Source organism: Ictalurus punctatus, chromosome 11, assembly GCF_001660625.3.
Source record: "Ictalurus punctatus breed USDA103 chromosome 11, Coco_2.0, whole genome shotgun sequence".
Classification (NCBI taxonomy): Eukaryota; Metazoa; Chordata; class Actinopteri; order Siluriformes; family Ictaluridae; genus Ictalurus; species Ictalurus punctatus.
Genome location: NC_030426.2, coordinates 17,551,273 through 17,570,029, shown reverse-complemented (window position 1 = coordinate 17,570,029; position 18,757 = coordinate 17,551,273). Strand labels below are relative to the sequence as shown.

The following is an 18,757-nucleotide window of genomic DNA, read 5'->3' as shown; positions in this document are numbered from 1 at the left end:
CTAAAGTTACATAAGACATTGTTATACACGTTTCTAACTTCAATAGCATTTGAAGGAAATGACTTACAGTCACAACACCAACTGTAAAGTGTTCATGTAGGTGTCAGCTATAAGGAACACCTTCTAGGTTTCTGATATTTATTAAAATAAGCTATTAAATCATATGAAAATTATATATATATATGTGTGTATATATATATATATATATATATATATATATATATATATATATATATATATAAGAATATGTATGAATATATATATACACACACACACACACACACACACACACACACACACACACACACACACACATATATATATATATATATATATATATATATATATATATATATATATATATATATACAATAATGATGGTATATTTTGTGTATGGGCCCATACTGTAGTGAAATACATGGCAATATTTACATATGATTTAATAGCTTATTTGAATAAATATCAAAAATCTAAAAGGTGTGCATCATACCTGCAGTATGCAGTAATAAAATACATGGCAATTTTTATATAAGATTTAATAGTTTATTTTATTAAATATCAAACATCTAAAAGGTGTGCATTATAACTGACACCTACATGAACACTGTACAGTTGGTTATATGACTGTAAGTCATTTCCTTCAAATGATAAGTTAAAAACGTGTATAACAATGTCATATATAACTTTAGAGACGGTCCCTTAATTTCCGCATATCTGCGAATATCGAACGTCCAACGTCAAAAGAACTTTATGCCAGTACCATTTTGAACTCTTTAGCGCAACTAAAATGGTATATCTACATTTTTTTGTTATCATTCTATATTATTATTATTATTATTATTATTATTATTATTATTATTATTATTATTATTACAATGATTATTTTGTTTCCGGAAGTTGCGTTTCTCCTTGTTTGCTGAGAGTCCTCCAGTATCCCACAATGCCTTCGCTCCTTCTCTGACCTCTCGGCGATTTCCGTTGCCTGCTAAAGTCTGTGTGTGTGTGTTGCATGGTGGGACCGATGACCGCTTCGAAGCCCATCGAACCAGTGGCCGGGTCCGGACTGCCCCGGTGGCAGCTGGCGCTGCTGGTCGGGACTCCCATCGTGCTGGGGGTCGGAGCCGCGTACCTGTGGAGCCGGGGCCGGAGCCGGAGCAGCGGCAAGGATCAGCCGAGTGAGCGCAATGAGGAGAGGAAAACTCCCGAAGGCAGCGAGCAGGACAACATGGTAACCACTGTCTGCAGAATACATGTAAACTTGTACGGTTATAAACCGTCTGAGTGCTCTGGCTAGCCGTGTAGCGTACACAGTAACACAACATGTTTATTTTCTCTTTAATAGTCTTAGCTGACAAATCCACTCTGGTTTCATAGCTAACCCAACTGTTATAGGTCGCATCCCAAACGGGGTCCTTATTTTCATGTAGTGCCCTACCTAGGCTGTAGGAGCTGTAGTCTGGTAATGAGCGTAGTGCACGTGCGTAGGGAGCAGTTAAGGGATTTGAGCTGCGTCCTGAGGCACGCTGACAGGCTAATCCACTTACAGGCGTGCTGTTACTCTGGCTCGCTGTTTAATTTCATTCGAAACTCGCTCACTTTGGTGTTCTTTAGTCTTGGTTGTGTTTTGTAATGGCTATATATTTCAGCAGCTGTCCTTCAGTACATCATTTCCGCACTTTTTTAATGACAAAAAGACGTTGTGAGCTCCGACGCTAGCTTACAAAATGTACTTGAAGTAGGTTAGCAAGCTAGCTAAAAAAGTGAAAGTGACACTGTTTATGCTTTGGAGAATGAGGGTGGGGGTTGTTGTTTTTGGAAAACGTTTCCTTGTATAGTTTAAAAAGCATTGATGGACAGGGTAGTTTGGCTGTGCTAGAGAATAGTCGTTAATAAATCCTCCACTGAGAGCCATATTTTATATTTCAGCTATGTACTGATGTGTGGTGTTTTTGTAGCTGAGTATTTCTCCTACTTTCATTTCCTCACTGAAACCCCAAATAGACACCTCCTTTCCATACCACTGCACTACATACGGATTTACCTAATAACTTTGGCATCCAGGGACGTGCACTATAGATCCCAAAGGCAGACTTTGGGATCGGGTGATTACTTAAAATGAATCCGATATATAAAAGTTAAATGAGCTGGATATCATGATCCCAAATACTCCAGAGTTTAAGAGCAGCTCGTCTTTCTTTCTCAAAAAACAAACATTTCTCCACGTGCAAGATAGCAAGTGGCAAGCAACCATTCATTATGTATGTGACATGGGAGTGCAAGCAACACTGTGACAATGACATTTGCACCAAATAGGTATGACCTGAAATCTGAAGGATTTCTCGGACCAATCCTATGGTGCATGTATGTGATCCAACATTTCTTCAGTTCTCCACTCACGACTTTAGTTTTAATCTGTAATCAGTTTGCGTTTAGAAAAACCTATAATTGTGGTCCCGTTTTATTCTCTCATTTAATGTGTATAGGATTATTACTGGCCTTCTGGTCAGTATCCCAGAGCCTTAACCACTGAGTTACCTGTGGGTGAGACAAGTTGTAAACTGCTGAATTCCATACAAATGTGAATGACGATTGTAGAGCATGTTGGACGTTGAGTAAATTAAATTGTGACGTTGACTCGCTGCCTGCACAAGTTGATGATCAAACAATACACTGTGGTCTAGGGCTGCAACTAACGATTATTTTGATAATCGATTAATCTGTCCATTATTTCTTCGATTAATTGATTAGTTGGGTTAAAAGGGCAATTTTTCCCTCTCTGTATTTAAAAAAAAAACCCCAAACAAAACATTATTTCGCATTCTGCCCAGTGTTGTCCTTCAAACATTGTGCAAACTGAAGGATATGAAAAAGATATTAAGTGTATCTATGTGGGATTTGCTATACACTGTGCAAATGATTTAAAAAAAATATTTACATTATATTTTGAAAAGAAAATAACTGATTGTCCACAAGCTTTAAAACAGAAGTTTAATCACTAAATTAAAAATGCTAAACAAGAAAAACAAAAGCACAAATTAAGTGTTAACTAGTAAGAGGTTGAATGTTGTGGACTCGTGCTCTTTTAGTGAAAGTTAATGGAGACTCGCTTGCTGTCAGGACGAGGCTTTATGTAAAATGGAAATACTGGTGTGAATTTCTAACATGTACAGATAAGGATATTAAGGTAAAAGTGTCATTTCTGTGCTGAAGAAACCATGTCTTGAACACAGTAAACAGCAGACGAATCTGCCGCAGCATCAGACACGACAGGCCACGTTAATATACTTACGAGTTAGTTTGAAGCGCTTAATATAAAACATTGCCATGTTTTGGACGACCTGGATCATGCACTTCTCCTGCAGCAGCTCACTCTGTGACCTCCACTGTTTCTCAGATGGGTTTTATTAATAGAAACACGTTTTTCACCTTGTGAAGTGACATCACTGACGGGGGGTGTCATCCACAGTGACGTCATAGACCCGACTAATCCATAATGAAATTCGTCGTCGATTATTTTAATTATCGATTATAATCGTGTTTATCGAATAGATGTTGCAGCCCTAGTTTGGTCTTTAAGTAAAAGACCAGTAATCAAAAAATGAAATTTTTTACACTGTTTTTCTCCTTGATGTTTGTTGGTAAATGAGTCCTTTTAGCTGTACTCATGTTTGACGCATGTGAATCGAAGAAGGTTTTGGCTGAATGCATGTTGTGATGACGTCACATGACTTGTCTTGGCCCAAATCCGTGGAAAATCATCTGTAATTTTCCAGTAGGTTTACTAAAAACCTGTGAAATTCTGAAATTAATGATACATTTATTTAACATCTAAAATTATTTATTTAACAATGAAATGAATGGAAAAAACAATGAATAATAATTAAAAAAGATCTGTTCAATATTTTTACATTTTACAATGTGAGCGATTTGGCACATCTATTAACAGCCAATCAGCTGTTTTTGAAACAAAGCTAGCAAGCATTAGCAACGGAAATAATGTATGTTTCCTCTCGTCTAATCATTTCACTATTGTTATGGATATTGTGATAGCGCTGATAAAGGCAGTACAAGTTCCACATTTGAACAATTATGTCAAAACAAGGACCAGTGGGCTTTCACGTAAATGACACTGTGTACTTGTACCATGACAAGGTTTACATTTGCATAGGATATGCCTCTGTCTGTTTAACAAGACAAATGTAACCATGCTAGAAATAAGTGGTGACATGGCAGCTGTATTACATACTGTAAAGTTCCGCAGACAGAGGTGATGCAGAAACGCTCCAAGCAACATTTGTAGGTTGTAGTGCAAGTGAACTAACATTAAGCAAAGAGAACATGCTCCAGCACAGGTGTTTCTCTAGTACTCTACAGGTAAATCTTTAATCTCAAGTTACTCAGTGGTCCAAGGGTTAGTAACACTTCAGTCTCTGATCAATCATCTATTATAAAGTAAATACGTAGTGAGCTCTTCTGCATAATGTACATTCCATGTTTAGTTTCCTTTATGGTTTTTTGTTTGTTTGTTTGTTTTTGTTTTTTTTCCAAAGCATTTTAAAAGAAGTTAGTAGATACTACAATCGAGAGCTCACTAGGAACATAGTCTGTACTTTGTGATCTCAAAGTGTGATGTCTCAGTTGGAGTTGATAGTTCTGTGTAGTCCTGGTTTATGTCTCACAGAAAATCCAAATACAATGAAATTCAGTTTTATTTGTATAGCGCTTTTAACAACTGACATTGTCACAAAGCAGCTTCACAGAAATATATACATTCAGGATATAAATGTTCAATTTGTTAATTTATCCCTATTGAGCAAGCCAATGGTGATGGTGGCAAGGACAAACTCCCTGAGACGGCATGAGGAAGAAACCTTGAGAGGAACCGGGTTCAAAAGGGAACCTGTCCTCTTCTGGCTGACAGTGAATAGTGCTCGAAATAATTCCCTTCTATAATCAGACGTACAGGATTTTGCGGAGTTTTTTTTTTTTTGTATTGTTGCAGCTAAAGTGCTTGATTTGCGATGCACCTGCTCGTTTTTTGCGGGTTTTTTTGTGCTTTTTTTTTTTTTTTTTTTTTAAAGCTGAAAACTGCTTGAATTGGTGAAATTACAATTGCACACTCTTTCTCAGTGATGTTTGTTTGTAAATGAGACCTTTTAGCTGCACTCATGTTCGACGCACGTGAATCGAAGAAGGCTTTGGCTAAATGTGCATTGTGATGACCTCGCATGACACGTCTTGGCCCAAATCTGTTGAAAATCTGCTGTAATTTTGAAAAATTGCACAGATTTGCCTAGTATTGAGTATTGCGGAGTTTGCTTGATCACAGAATCCTGGAGGGACTGTATAACTGTGTACAACATGGTCAAGTAATGCAGTTATGTAACTAGGAGATTCATTATAGTTTTAACATGAATTCTGTTTTGTTGAAGTTATCAAGTATTCACTGATGGAGACTTGAGTGCAAAACTGATCGTGGGAATTGCAGTCCTAAAGTTATCACAGCCATTCTGGTCCTAAGGCGCTGTAGCAGAACTGTTCATATCAATTACAATCCAAAGCCATCTTCATGATTTATAAGTGGTACCATCCTCCAGTAATTTCATGTATCTTTAGGCTGTCCATGTGGGGCCATCCTCTGGAAAAACAAGTGATTTCCAAGTGAAAAGAACTAAACGTATTGCGTTTAAGTATAGACTACTTGGCAGATTAATGCATTTGTGTTTTTACTAATGTCAATAAGAATTGTTTCTTTTCTTTTTCTTGATCTGTTTGTCTGCTGGGCAACTATTAATTAAAAACCAATAACCTGGACATGAAATCTGTTTTCGGGCTGCTGATTTGGCCACGCTTTTCAGTGTTAAGTGGGCTGTCATGATCTTTGGTAAAGCCTGTGAAAGCTTTCCTGTCCGTCACCAGTCACACCACTGAAGTAGCTTGTATTAGTAGCGATGTATTACTGCTGTTTAGGCATGGTGTTTTTTAGCGCTGCTTGTGGATGGCTGTCCTGTCATATATTATTTGGTTCCCATGCTAATCTACCACAGCAGATTCAGCTAATTGCTGTTTTTTGAGCCTCTCAATACAAGAGCAGTAGAGGTTGATTAGAATGAATCTGTGGTTGGACGTGTTTTGTTGTGATGCCATTGCATATTGTTGTTTTGCTTAACTTAATGTTGTAATGCTATCTAAGGTTCACACAGAGCGTTTTAGCTCCACGGTGATTCAGTAGTCTCTGGTATTAGCTAAGAGCTTAGTCTAAATGGGATTTTACTGAGACAGCGTGTCTGCTACCAGGGGAAAAAAGCTTAAGTGGTGACCTAGTGGGTTTAACTCCACTCCCCTTACTCTCAAATGCAACTAAAGTGTTCATTGATGTAATAAAAGGTAATTGCTTTGGCACAGTTTATCTGATGACTTAATATTGTCTCAAAATTTATTCTGGTTGATTTAAATGGAAGCAGTTTATAGGTGCAAATTTAAGTATGCATTTGGCACCAAAAAACTTTAGTTTTATGCCAGTAAAGAAAATCAGTATTTTTAATGCTGCCTTAATAGTGTCTGTGTAAAGATGAACATCTGTACATTTTTGTCATTACTAATGCACAGAAAAGTCTGAACATAGTTTTTTTTTTTATGTGAACGTTCAGACTAAAATAAAATAATCACACAATCCCATCACTCAGTATTAAAATTATTTAGTCAAATTTATGAACATTTGTTCATAATGGAGTTGACCAAATGAATACTTAAATAATTACACCACTGCACACGTCCAAACCATATACATGGGGAGCTTGTCAGTTAAATCACCATAAACATAATAAACACTGATGTGTAAGGTTAATCCGCTAACTAACTGTCGCTGAACTCACGGATATCACAGTTGAAGACGTTTCATTCATTGAGGAAGCCAGAAATTGAGATCACATAAATGAGTGATTGTGTAGCCCTCTGTTAAGAACACATGATCTTAACAATGACGCTTGCTCTTAAATGCAAATTTGATGCAAATGACACGATGTGTCGTTGTCTGGGATAAGACTAATGTTGTTCTCTACTAATCTTTCATTTAGTAAATCGGGTTATAAATGTAAAGGTATGTGGGATGTTTGCTTGCGAGTCCTTCCATCTCAAATGGTCCAATACAGGTTGCTTGACCATTTATAATTTTTCTAAATGAAAATTGACCTGCAGTTGTTATTACCTCTTTGTATTAGCTTTGCAAAACCAGCATGTTTATAAATAAATAAATAAATAAATAAATAAATACAATTCACTTGGTTTAACTATGATATCCATCTTTGTGTCATGGCACACAACAAATTTTGGTTATACGGCTTTTTAAGGAAACCTCAAGATCTTGGCTCAGGATAGTCCTAGCTCCTTGGTGCAAAAACTGTAGAGCACATTACAAGGTACATGTTTAAACATTTCACACATTTGTGTTACTTGGACCTTAAGTCCTAATGTAATGCTCAAGATTGCTCACAGTTCCACATTTAGGGTCCGTTTATAATTGGAAGGGTTCGAGTCTGTGTGCATGCATAACTTTTCAGGTCCGAGACTTCTTTTTATTTATTTGTTTATTCATTTATTTATGGTTTTGTGAGTTCAATTATTTTTAAATTCCTCTCAATTTTGGGTTGGATATTTCTGGTGGGGGACCAGATACGAACCTGCAATTTTCACAGAAATAGGTTCTCTATATTAGCATTCTGCTGTTTAAAAAAAAAAAAAAAAAAAAAAAAAAGTTGAGTTTGAGATTTCAGGGCTAGTAGAAATCTGGGGAAAGGCTTACTTTATTCATGCATTTTGAGAAATGAACAGATGTAATATAAGCATCATTAAAAATGGTCAGGCAACCAGCTTTACAAATATTGGACCACTTGAGATGGACTGACCCACGTTTATCAGCTCAGTATAATATTAAATCAGGTTAAGATTATTCCAACTGAAATAATATAGAGATAATAACAGTGATATTAAGGACTCGAAATAGTTTATGGTGTAAATATAAAGATTTCAAATACACTATAAATGTTTGCCCTTTTTATACAAACTAAGAGATATTATTAAACATGGAATGCATGTTTTTGTCCTCCCTCTCTAGAGTCCTCTAGATAAGGCACAGGCTGCTAAGAACAGGGGTAACAAGTATTTCAAGGCTGGCAAGTACGAGCAGGCCATCCAGTGCTACACTGAGGCCATCAGCATGTGCCCCAAAGAACAGAAGAGTGACCTGTCCACGTTCTACCAGAACAGAGCTGCAGCATACGAGCAGCAGGTTTGGTTCAGACGCCCAAGCTTGTCCATTACAGCTGTTGCAAGATAAAATGGCTTCTAAGTATTTTGCAGCACTGATTAAATGTGTGTGCTTGCAGGCGAAATGGACCGAAGTGGTGGAGGACTGTTCTCAGGCTGTCGAGATGAACCCGCGCTACGTCAAAGCTCTCTTTAGGCGTGCCAGAGCCCTCGAAAGACTAGACAACAAAAAGGAGTGTCTGGAAGGTAGGAGTTAATATTTTTGCCAATAGGTTTTCCCCTTTGAGGAAAAGTAAAACGAATAGTAACGTGTGACAGTGTTGAATCTAATGTGATTGCCATAGAGCGCAGTACGTAAAGCAAGGACACATTTCAGGCAGCTGTAAACTTTAAGATCTGCCACTGTGTTCTTCCAGATGTGACAGCTGTATGTATACTCGAGGCCTTCCAGAACCAGCAAAGCATGCTACTGGCAGACAAAGTGCTGAAACAGCTGGGAAAAGAGAAAGCCAAGGATAAATACAAGGTGAGAAGATGCACGAGAGTGTTAAGCAGCTTTGAGTTTGCGGAGGGGACAGTATCCGTAGTTTAGCTGTAGCATAACAAGTAGACATAAGGAGACACCTGAAAACTACACGATTTCAGTTAAAGCAGCAAATGCGAATTAAATTTGCCTGGCCTTCTGGGATTTTTCGCTAGCAGTGTCCGCACCTCCGGAGCTTGTTTCATCAACCCCTACTGATAATTGAGGTTATGTGTGGTCTGTTCTGTATATACTCTTTAATTGAATCTTTATATCCAGAACCGGGAGCCTCTAATGCCATCGCCACAGTTTATCAAGTCCTACTTCAGCTCCTTCACCGATGACATCATATCGCAACCCCTTCAGAAGGGGGAGAAGAAAGACGAGGACAAGGATAAGGAGGGCGAGGCTGCTGAGGTCACAGAGAGGTCAGAGTTCATGTACAATAGAGTAGTGTTGGTCAAACTGGTAGAGTTTTGTATTTAAAAAATTTTTTTTTTACCCGTTTGATTTGGAAGTTTTCTATCATTTTCTGAACATGATTTTATATTCAGTATACATGATTAATTTTGGGATGCACCAATCTCACTTTTCCCGGTTACAATACTTATATCAGAGCTCTGAGTATGGGTTGATAGCTTATAGTGATCCAATCCTGACATCTTCTCAGTAACTGAGTCAACTCTTTGCAATATTTAAAATGAAGGTTTACTGTAGAAGAAAATAGCTTTTATGGTCACATATACAATTACAATGAGAAAGGGCTTCAGCACTGAGCCGCTACTGCATCCACTGTTTTATCTTCTTGCCAATTTATGCGAAACAGTTGTTTGTGTGTTGAATCAGTCAGAAGCCTTCACAATATAAAATGCGTGATTGGATCAGATGGTTAGAACAGCAAATCTAACCTGGTGCTGCTCCAGCATTTCAGGTTAGTATGTCCCCTCTTACTGATACTCGTTATCAGAGCTGTGAATCCCTAATTAATTGGAAACCTTTCCAAAGGCCTTACTGTTATGGTAATAATTGGAGAGGCAGCAATCCCATTTTGAGTACAATGCCTGATTCTTGGCCAAGACCTAATACTGGTCCCATACTTGCATCCTCACAGTAGCCAAGATGACTTTGTGAGATCTGTTGCCAAATTACCTGAAATTTCACAGGTGTGATGGGACTGGGATTTAGGATTAAGTTATGTTCTATGTTCCTGTGCAAGCATGATCTGTGTCACGTTAATCAACACCACACACCTTCAGAGGGCATCGGTGCCGCAACGGTTATGGCTCTGGGTTACTGATCAGAAGGTTGTGAGGTTCAAACCCCAGCACTGCCAAGCTGCCACCGTTGCCTTTAACCCTCTCTGCTCCAGGGTGCTGTATCATAGCTGAACCTGTGCTCTGACCCCAGCTTCCTAACAAGTTGGGATATGCAAAAAAGAATTTCGTTGTGCTGTAATCTACATGTCATAGAGGTCGACTGATAGTGGACTTTACAGATACCGATAACTAAGTTGGGCAGTATCTGCAGATAACTGGTTAATCAACCGATAGTTTTTAAAATTGATCCTGAATGAAAAATATAAAAAAAGTTAAATATTGCTGAACTTTGTTGCAAAACTGTACCATGAAAATGTACTGTACTTTTTAAAAATGAAATGAATATTAATATACATTAACTATTATTAAATATTAAAGTAAAGCAAACAATATACATCCAAACGGAACCAAAAAGTAGCACTCCAAATAAAAATAGAGATGTCTAAATTGAATCAAAAAACACTTCAAATAACAACTAAATTTGTCAGCGATAGTTTTTATTTAGCCTCTAGAGGCCGCTCTTGAACTGTATAATGACAAAGGACCCTTCTCAGACGCTCTCGCAATGGACGCAACAGGGAAAAGACTGTCAGTGTGGGTTTTTGCGATAACCTATAGTTCCAGCAATCAGTTATCAGCTGATTAATCTGTAAAACCGATCAATCGGCCAATCTCTAATACGTGACAAATAAAGGCTTCTTCTTCTAGCTAAGTGGCTGAAAATGGGGAAAATCCAATCTAACGTTTCAGATCAATATCAGTATTAGATAAAAGCACCCATAATAATGCAATGTTTTTGCAAGGGATTTTGCAGTTGGTACTAAGAACAGTATTGAATATATCTGTTCATGCAGCTCGGGCTATCTGAAGGCCAAGCAGTACATGGAAGAGGAGAACTATGATAAGATCATCAGTGAGTGCACTAAGGAAATCGAATCTAAGGGCAGACACACTGCCGAAGCTCTGCTGCTAAGAGCCACTTTCTACCTGCTCATCGGCAATGCCACAGCTGCTCAGCCCGACCTGGACCGAGTCATCAACATGCAGGACGCCAATGTCAAGGTACTGCGAGCATGTGCTGCTTTTGTATTCACATGTGTACTATGCAGTGTTTAGACTGTTTTCTAAAGATGGTGATCTGTGACCTTTTTGCAGTTGCGAGCAAATGCTCTGATAAAACGTGGCAGCATGTACATGCAGCAGCAGCAGCCACAGCTCTCCACCCAAGACTTCAACATGGCAGCCGAAATAGATCATCGGAACGCGGACGTCTATCACCATAGAGGACAGGTATACTTCTTATACATCTTATTCTGACATCTTTTCCCTTTCTTACCTGGCTGTGGATTTTTTGAGAACATTCTTTTGCATTATTGTGCTGTATCAGTGCTTTCTTGGACTGTAACATTGGCTTCCTCGGTCCCGTAATTTTTAATTGTTAGTTATTTCGAGGACGGGAGTTGGCAGGAGTCCGACTTGCATGCTTTCATTCTGAACAAAGCTTATTAAATGAGGCCAGTTACTGTATATTTCAGAATAAAAATAGAAATTTGCTTTCCCTGACTCTAGTTTGTACTGTGACTTAGTTAGCAATGCTACCAGTTTGAATGGAATGACTTCTAACTCACCTGTCATCTCTCAGCTGAAGATCCTGCTGGACCAGGTCGAGGAGGCAGTGACAGATTTTGACGAGTGTATCCTGCTCAGGCCTGACTCTGCCCTGGCACAGGCACAGAAGTGCTTTGCTCTGGTGAGTAGCAGCAGGGGGCACTCATGAGCATTCAAATCTTCGACCGGCGACTGATAACACTGTCCCCTCCGAGAGCATGTGCTCAAAAGCAGTCTGAATTATAAGGTGCTGTCGGACTAATTTGTTCAAAGATGAGTTTGTGTTACAAAGGTTATTTATGTCACCTAATATATGTCGGATGTTTACGTTAAAATAAATCTTGCCTAAAAGTATGAAAATGTATAAAATATTGTATCTGATTTGAAGGACAAATCTTTATACCTCAGGATCAAAACATCACTGAATCACAAGTGTTTCAAATTTTCACAGTATGATAATGTGGTTAATTTGATCAGGGTTTCACGGTATAAAGTGAGCATTTCAAAATACAACCGTACTTGAAATGCAGTGAGGAAGATGGATATACAGATAGACAGATATAGAAATTGTGCAGTGTTGTTGTATTAGCTCAGTTATTAGCCTTTTTGTATGTTTTTTCTTAGTTTAAAACAATGTCTTCTATCTCTGTGTTTTAGTATAGACAGGCGTACACCGGAAACAGCCCATCTCAAGTGCAGACAGCCATGGATGGCTTCGAGGACGTCATCAGAAGGTTTCCAAAATGTGCAGAAGGCTATGCCCTTTATGCACAGGTATGGATTTTACTGTTCTATACAGCATAGTGCTGCACTGACAAATCACACATTTTTAAAATTTTTAAAATTATTTTTCCTTTTCTCTGTCTGGGTAGGCACTGACTGACCAGCAGCTGTTTGGGAAGGCAGATGAGATGTATGACAAATGTATTGAACTGGAGCCTGATAATGCCACAACCTATGTCCATAAAGGGTTAGTATTCAGCCATGTGAATTAATTACCCCTTGCCTGGTTCAAGCAGGAGCGTTTAATTCATTTAATTCTTAAAGGAATACCCCAGTGTTTTTCAACCTAAGCCTTCTCCACCACATTTGAACAACATGTGTGATTACCATGGACATGAATTTTTCAGCCATAGTAGACCAATTTGTAGCAGAAGCCTAACAGTATAATCACCATGCAGTGAGGGGAAATGGCAAAAGTTGGACTCTTTGGGGCGTGTCGTGAAGAGACAGTCAAGTAGCTCTCCAGAGTGAAGTGGACGAGGTCTGTTTCAATCTGCCACAAACTGTCAATATTTACTCCTCATTTGCATAAAGTTGTTGAATTCGCGCCTTTATTCCATGGCACGTTTATGTCTACGTGTCTGTGTTTCTATAAATGAAAAAGTAGCTCCATTCTTGAAAGATTGACTTATACAGATTTAAATGTTTCATATACAAATATTTTTGATTTTGAATAATTGACATTAGGAGTGAGTTTTGAGTGAGCAGGTTTTCTGTTCTTTTCTAAGTAAAAGGAAACATGCCTATTATCTGTGGTAAACATGGATGTGACACAGGTATGGTGGGTTGAAAAAATGGGGAAGTTGTTTTCAACAGCATTGAAAGGTGTCTCTCTCTCTGTGTGGCTCTCTCGCTCTCTATACGCATGTCTGTGTACGCATGTACACTATATATGTATGTATGTGTGTGAGTGTGTGTGTGTGTGTATATATTTATGTGTTTGTGTGATCAGGCTGCTGCAGCTCCAGTGGAAGCAGGATCTGGACATGGGCTTGGATCTGATTAGCAAAGCCATTGAGATTGACAACAAATGTGACTTTGCCTATGAAACAATGGGAACCATTGAAGTCCAGAGGTCTGTCCTTTAAGATTTTAAGTATTACAGCACTTTATTTATTTAGCTACGTTCTGCCTGAGAGTAAATCTCACATTTACATATTTATCTTGTTTCATCTTGTAACCAAGAGACTGTAATATCTTACCTTGTTAATAAAAAAACCCCAAACATATTTAGACATGAGCTGTGGAATAGACTAAAACTGGCATATTTTTTTTTTTTTTTTCTTTTCACAGAGGCAACCTGGACAAGGCCATAGATATGTTCAACAAGGCCATTAACCTTGCCAAGTCTGAGATGGAGATGGCCCATCTGTACTCACTCTGTGATGCTGCCTATGCACAGACCGAGGTGGCCAGGAAGTACGGGCTCAAGCCCCCAACATTGTAACCCCCCACCACCAAATCCCACAATTGCTGAGCCTGAATACACATCTCATATCCATGAACATTTGAGTTATTTCATTTTTGTGTAAGGTGTTAATCCATCATCACAAGAGAGGAGGGCAGAGTCTGCTCTGGAGTCATGCGATCATGTTTACCCCATTGTGATCAGCATGATAGAAAGGTGAGGGAATCTGAGCCGAGGCAGAAAAAAGACGGGGAGAAAGAGAAATCGGTTCTCAGCGGCCTGGCACTTGTGGTGAAAACTAATACCACCCTTCATAAAGCATGCACACACTGCACTTAGTGTCACGTATTATGCGCCCTTTTGAAATCCCTAAATAATTTGAAGTCTTGTAATATCAACCTATGTTAAAACTAGTGTTAGTAATTTCAAACAAATTCCCCTAAAAAGTTTAATGCTTTGGGTTTTTTTTTTTATTTTTTATTGAGTCACTAACATATTTTCCATAGATATCTGCGTGCCTACTGTTGGAGAAGTGATTCGTTTTCTGATATTTTTGCTTGTTGGGATGATGAACTGTTCCAGTGTGCTTGACAGTTTGGCCATTGTCACATTGTAGAACTCAATATACATCATTGTTTTATGGGAAGTGCTGGATGCATTGTTTCAGTTAATTTGTCTAAGCCATGTGTGTCACCACTGTTATTGAAACATTGTGTTTATATGTCACGGCGAAGAATTTCAGCCATACAGCAATTTAATTTTTTCTCCCTTCATATACATCCTGATTTCTTTTTTAAAAGTAGGGGATTGCCTTTTGCCTTTTCATATTATGTACAGCATGAGTGTAATTCCTCTATAAGTAAATATTAAGAAGGCTTTCTTGCAGTAATAATGCCGTCCAGTTAGTTGGTTTATTGAAATTAATGTCAGAAAAGCTCATCTTGTTTCAGTAGATGTGACATATACGTTGTTTCATGTACGAAAAAGGGGAAAAACCCCCAACCACACTGCTATATTTACACTAAACCAGTACAACCAATTGAAGAGTCATTAACCTAAACTGTGCACTAAAATATTGAATTCAGAAATTTGTCAGTTTATTGAGATGCAACAGTGTCCAAGAAAATGATGTACATTCCCCACTTTGCTGCTTATTGCATCCAGTTTATTTTTTATTGCAAAATAAATTCCTGCCCTCTGGTCAACTGGAATATTTATTCATTGTTCACAGCAAATAATCAGTGTGTGGTGGCTTCTGTGTGTTTATTTCTTTGTGAAAAATCCTCTCTGGTGTGCAAATTCCTGAACTCTAAAACCTTTGTCAAACTGGACGAGAAATGATGTCCTCAAATTACATGTAGCATCATCTGAAGGGCTTTCACAGATTTCCTTAGACCTATACCTAGACCTATAAAATTTGATTACCATCTTATTTTGGTGGTATTTTACAGTTGTGATGTGTTAGTGTTAAGGAGTAACAGAGATACAAGCAACTATGCTACAAGTTTTCGTTTCTAAAATTGTTTACCTTTAAAGCAATTCAGTTGGTATGGAGTCATTGCTGTTAATATATTTATGTGACTGTGATTAGGTTGTTCAATATCAGGGGCCTGATATTCCACGTTTGGCCAAAGAAAAACATGATAATCATCATCTCCCTGCTGTGCATAACAAAATATTGCTGAAGTTCTAGCGGGTGGGGGAGTCAGAATGCTGTATGGTGGTCTGTACTTTGAATAATATTTTGGGGGTCTGCGGAATACATAATGTCTAACTGGTTTGTAAGTACATATTTTCATTCAAATGAGGGAACATGAAAGGTACTGCTGCATGCAGGTTTTTGGTGCTTTGCCTGTGTTGTGGTGTTTGCTTGCTCTGTGATAAGCCTAACCGAATAGTGGCATTAAACTGCCACACAAGCCAATAGTTCAAGAAGAAGAAAAAAATCATTCCAGACTGCTGCATGTTTGCAAATAATTGTAGTGACTCCGGTTTTAACTGTACTTGCTTTAAATGAACACACTGCATGAAGGTGCTGCCTCCAACACATGAAGCCCTGAATGAAAAAAATGCACTGCTGTACACAGGCTGTGTTCCTCAAGGTGAATTTTATCAGTTTCAAATGGCTATTAAAAGAAGTGATAATGTTGGGGATGTGTGTGATCCTAATGTAAGAGAAACAATAAAGAAATATTGAAATTGTGGATTGTTTCTAAGGCAAGATGTTGGCATCATTTAGATGGAAGCATCATTATTTGTTGTTTTAACATTAAACTTTGCTGTTATCTGATTAGTATTTTTTTTTTTTACATGAGTGTCCATTTGGGTTTCCTCAGGGTTTTCCAGTTTCTTCCCATCTCCCAGAAACATGCCAGTAGGAGTATTGTTTGTGCTGAATCACCTCTAGGAGTGAATTAGTGTCAATGTACATCGATCAGCCATAACATTAGAACCACTGACTGGTGATGGCACCAGGATGCACTATGGGAAGAAGGCGAGCCGGCGGAGGCAGTGTGACGCTCTGGGCAATGTTCTGACACGTACCACCTACATAAACATTGTTGCAAACCAAGTACACCCTTTCATGGTAACAGTATTCCCTAATGGCAGTGGCCTCTTTCAGCGGGATAATGCACCATGCCACACTGCAAAAACTTCAGGAATGTTTTGAGAAACATGACGAAGAGTTCAAGGTTTTGACTTTGCTTTCAAATTCCCCAGATCTGTATCTGATTGAGAATCTGAGGGATGTGCTGGACACACCGGTCCAATCCGTCGCAACTTACAGGACTCAAAGGATCTGCTGCTAACGTCTTGGTGCCAGATACCACAGCACATTTTCAGAGGTCTTGTGGAGTTTATGTCTCGGTGATTGGGGTGTGTGTGTGCGCGCGCACATTGACTAACTCTCATCTAGCATGTATGCGCAGAGATAGGCTCTGGATTAAGCATAGTACATAAAGTTTACAATGAAACAGGACATTTTGAACAAATGTCCTTCGTCAGTTTTACAAGCAAAGTGAAGCATATGATCTGGTTTCACATCCTACAACTTTGCTTTGCTTGCACAGCTGATGAAGGACTACCAAAACATCCTGTTTCTCTAAAAACAGTGTTGTACGTTGCTTAACCTTTACCACGTCTAAATTAATTACATAGTACACTGCAGTTACTCATTAGTACCCATTCATTCATAATTAAGATGACAGTCCAGATAACAGGTCCGAGTTTAAGGTTAAATATAAATTCCTCCAGATTAATTTATATAAACATATATGTATAATTTATGTGGGAAAAGTGCCATTATTATTATTATTTTTTATCGCGTCATTTCTGTAACTTATTTGAATTTTATTGCTGCTTACATAGAACAAGCCACAAGCATGAAATCACTCTAGTCTACGGCTGTGGTCGTTACGACACCGCTGTGCTGCTTTACGGCTCGGTGTGACGTGGACGTCACCACAGCAATGGCGGACGCTGTAGAGGAAGTGCTTCAAAGCAGCTGGTAAGAGAGCGATGGTCTATCAGTTTTAATAAAAGAAAGAAAGGTCAAAGCAAAATTATACCGGCTAGAATACATATATATGTGGATTTATTTATCTGTCTTAAAAGAATGTGTGAAAAATAAGCGGCGGTATTGTCTTAACCCGCTAGCCTGGCTTTTTCGAGGAGCTGGCGCTCGAAGCCCAAACGGCTTCTTGCTGACCATGTAGTGCACTATAAAGTGTACAATCTACACCCTATGTTATTCTTTGAGTAGTGCACTTATGTAGGGAGTATTGAGTCATTTGGGAAAGAGCCATTGTATTGTTACGAGGCTTCACTGACACATTTTACATTTAATAGCATTATTTTGACGCGTCGGTCTTTAACAGTAGTCACGCTTACTGCTAGACATCACAGGTCAACTAAAATTAAATACATTTATTGTCGAATTTATATAGCTGTAAAGCTAATGTACTGTCTGGTACTATTTAAAGTCGAAATGTTGTTTTATTGTTGTTATTATGCTTAGGTGTGTGTGTGTGTGTGTGTGTGTGTGTGTGGAGTTAGTGGTTGTAATTATGTGGGATTTGCTTTAATAATCAGAGGCGTGCTATTTTTTTTTTTTTTAAATAGATGCTAAATATGTCCGGGTTCCGCCTCTGATATGTGTTTTATGCTCGTTGTGTCATCGAGGCAAGATGTGTTTGGACAATAAGAAATACAACCAGTCAAAGGTCTCTCCTGATTACTGTTCTGTGTTTGTTGCTTTTTTGTTTTTTGGAAACCTGTGGTCTAGGGCTGCAACAAACGATTATTTTGATAATCGATTAGTTGGGTTAAAAGGGCAGTTTTTATTTTCTGTATTTCGGGGGGGGAAAAAAACCTCAGCATGTTATTTCATATTCTGGCCGATGCTGTCCTTCAAACATTGTGCACATTGAAGGCTATGAAAAAGGTATCTATGTGGGATTTGCTATACACTGTGCACAGGAATTAAAAAAATATATATTATATTTTGAAAACAAAACACCTGATTGTCCACAAGCATTAACGCAGAAGTTAAATCACTATATTAAAAATGCTAAAAAAGAAAAACAAAAGCACAGACTAAGTGGTAAGAGGTTGAAGGTTCTGCAGGAACACACACATTCACTCATCTGAACACAGTAACATGTTACTTTATTCTGTAAATGTATGACACTTATTATATTGATATACAATTACATGTTCTAACCCTATTACAGTTACCGCTCTCATAAAAAAACACTTACTTTTGTTTATAAATAAAGCTAAATATAGCATCAAACAGCATGTTTGATCAAAATGAATATTTTAGTCGGTTATTGCGCTTCCTTTCTATTGCAC

At 38.3% G+C, this 18,757-nt stretch overlaps 2 protein-coding genes across 3 annotated transcripts in view; both read left to right on the top strand.

Moving 5' to 3' along the window:
• Nucleotides 1-909: 909 nt before the first annotated feature.
• On the top strand, nt 910-15,108 carry tomm70a (translocase of outer mitochondrial membrane 70 homolog A (S. cerevisiae)). The gene is made up of 12 exons (XM_017480249.3): nt 910-1,228; nt 8,114-8,287; nt 8,385-8,511; nt 8,682-8,791; nt 9,068-9,216; nt 10,959-11,166; nt 11,260-11,394; nt 11,747-11,854; nt 12,370-12,486; nt 12,585-12,682; nt 13,448-13,570; nt 13,789-15,108. The coding sequence occupies exons 1-12, from the start codon at nt 1,010-1,012 to the stop codon at nt 13,940-13,942; spliced, it is 1,722 nt and encodes a 573-aa protein (XP_017335738.1). The 5' UTR covers nt 910-1,009; the 3' UTR covers nt 13,943-15,108.
• Nucleotides 15,109-17,273: 2,165 nt separating this feature from the next.
• The window catches only part of tbc1d23 (TBC1 domain family, member 23), a 33,296-nt gene continuing 31,812 nt past the window's right edge, over nt 17,274-18,757 (top strand). For both annotated transcript variants that reach the window (XM_017479850.3, XM_017479849.3), the window contains exon 1: nt 17,274-17,411. In XM_017479850.3, coding sequence (XP_017335339.1) covers nt 17,374-17,411 — 38 coding nt within the window. In that variant the 5' untranslated portion in view covers nt 17,274-17,373. The remainder of the gene's footprint in view (nt 17,412-18,757) is intronic.

Excerpts from the sequence above, each read along its gene's own strand:
- tomm70a (XM_017480249.3), top strand. The coding sequence starts at position 1,010 with ATGGTGGGACCGATGACCGCTTCGAAGCCCATCGAACCAGTGGCCGGG. Across the intron at positions 8,792-9,067 it reads AAGCCAAGGATAAATACAAG|AACCGGGAGCCTCTAATGCC; the intron begins GTGAGAAGATGC and ends CTTTATATCCAG. Across the intron at positions 12,487-12,584 it reads GCTATGCCCTTTATGCACAG|GCACTGACTGACCAGCAGCT; the intron begins GTATGGATTTTA and ends CTGTCTGGGTAG.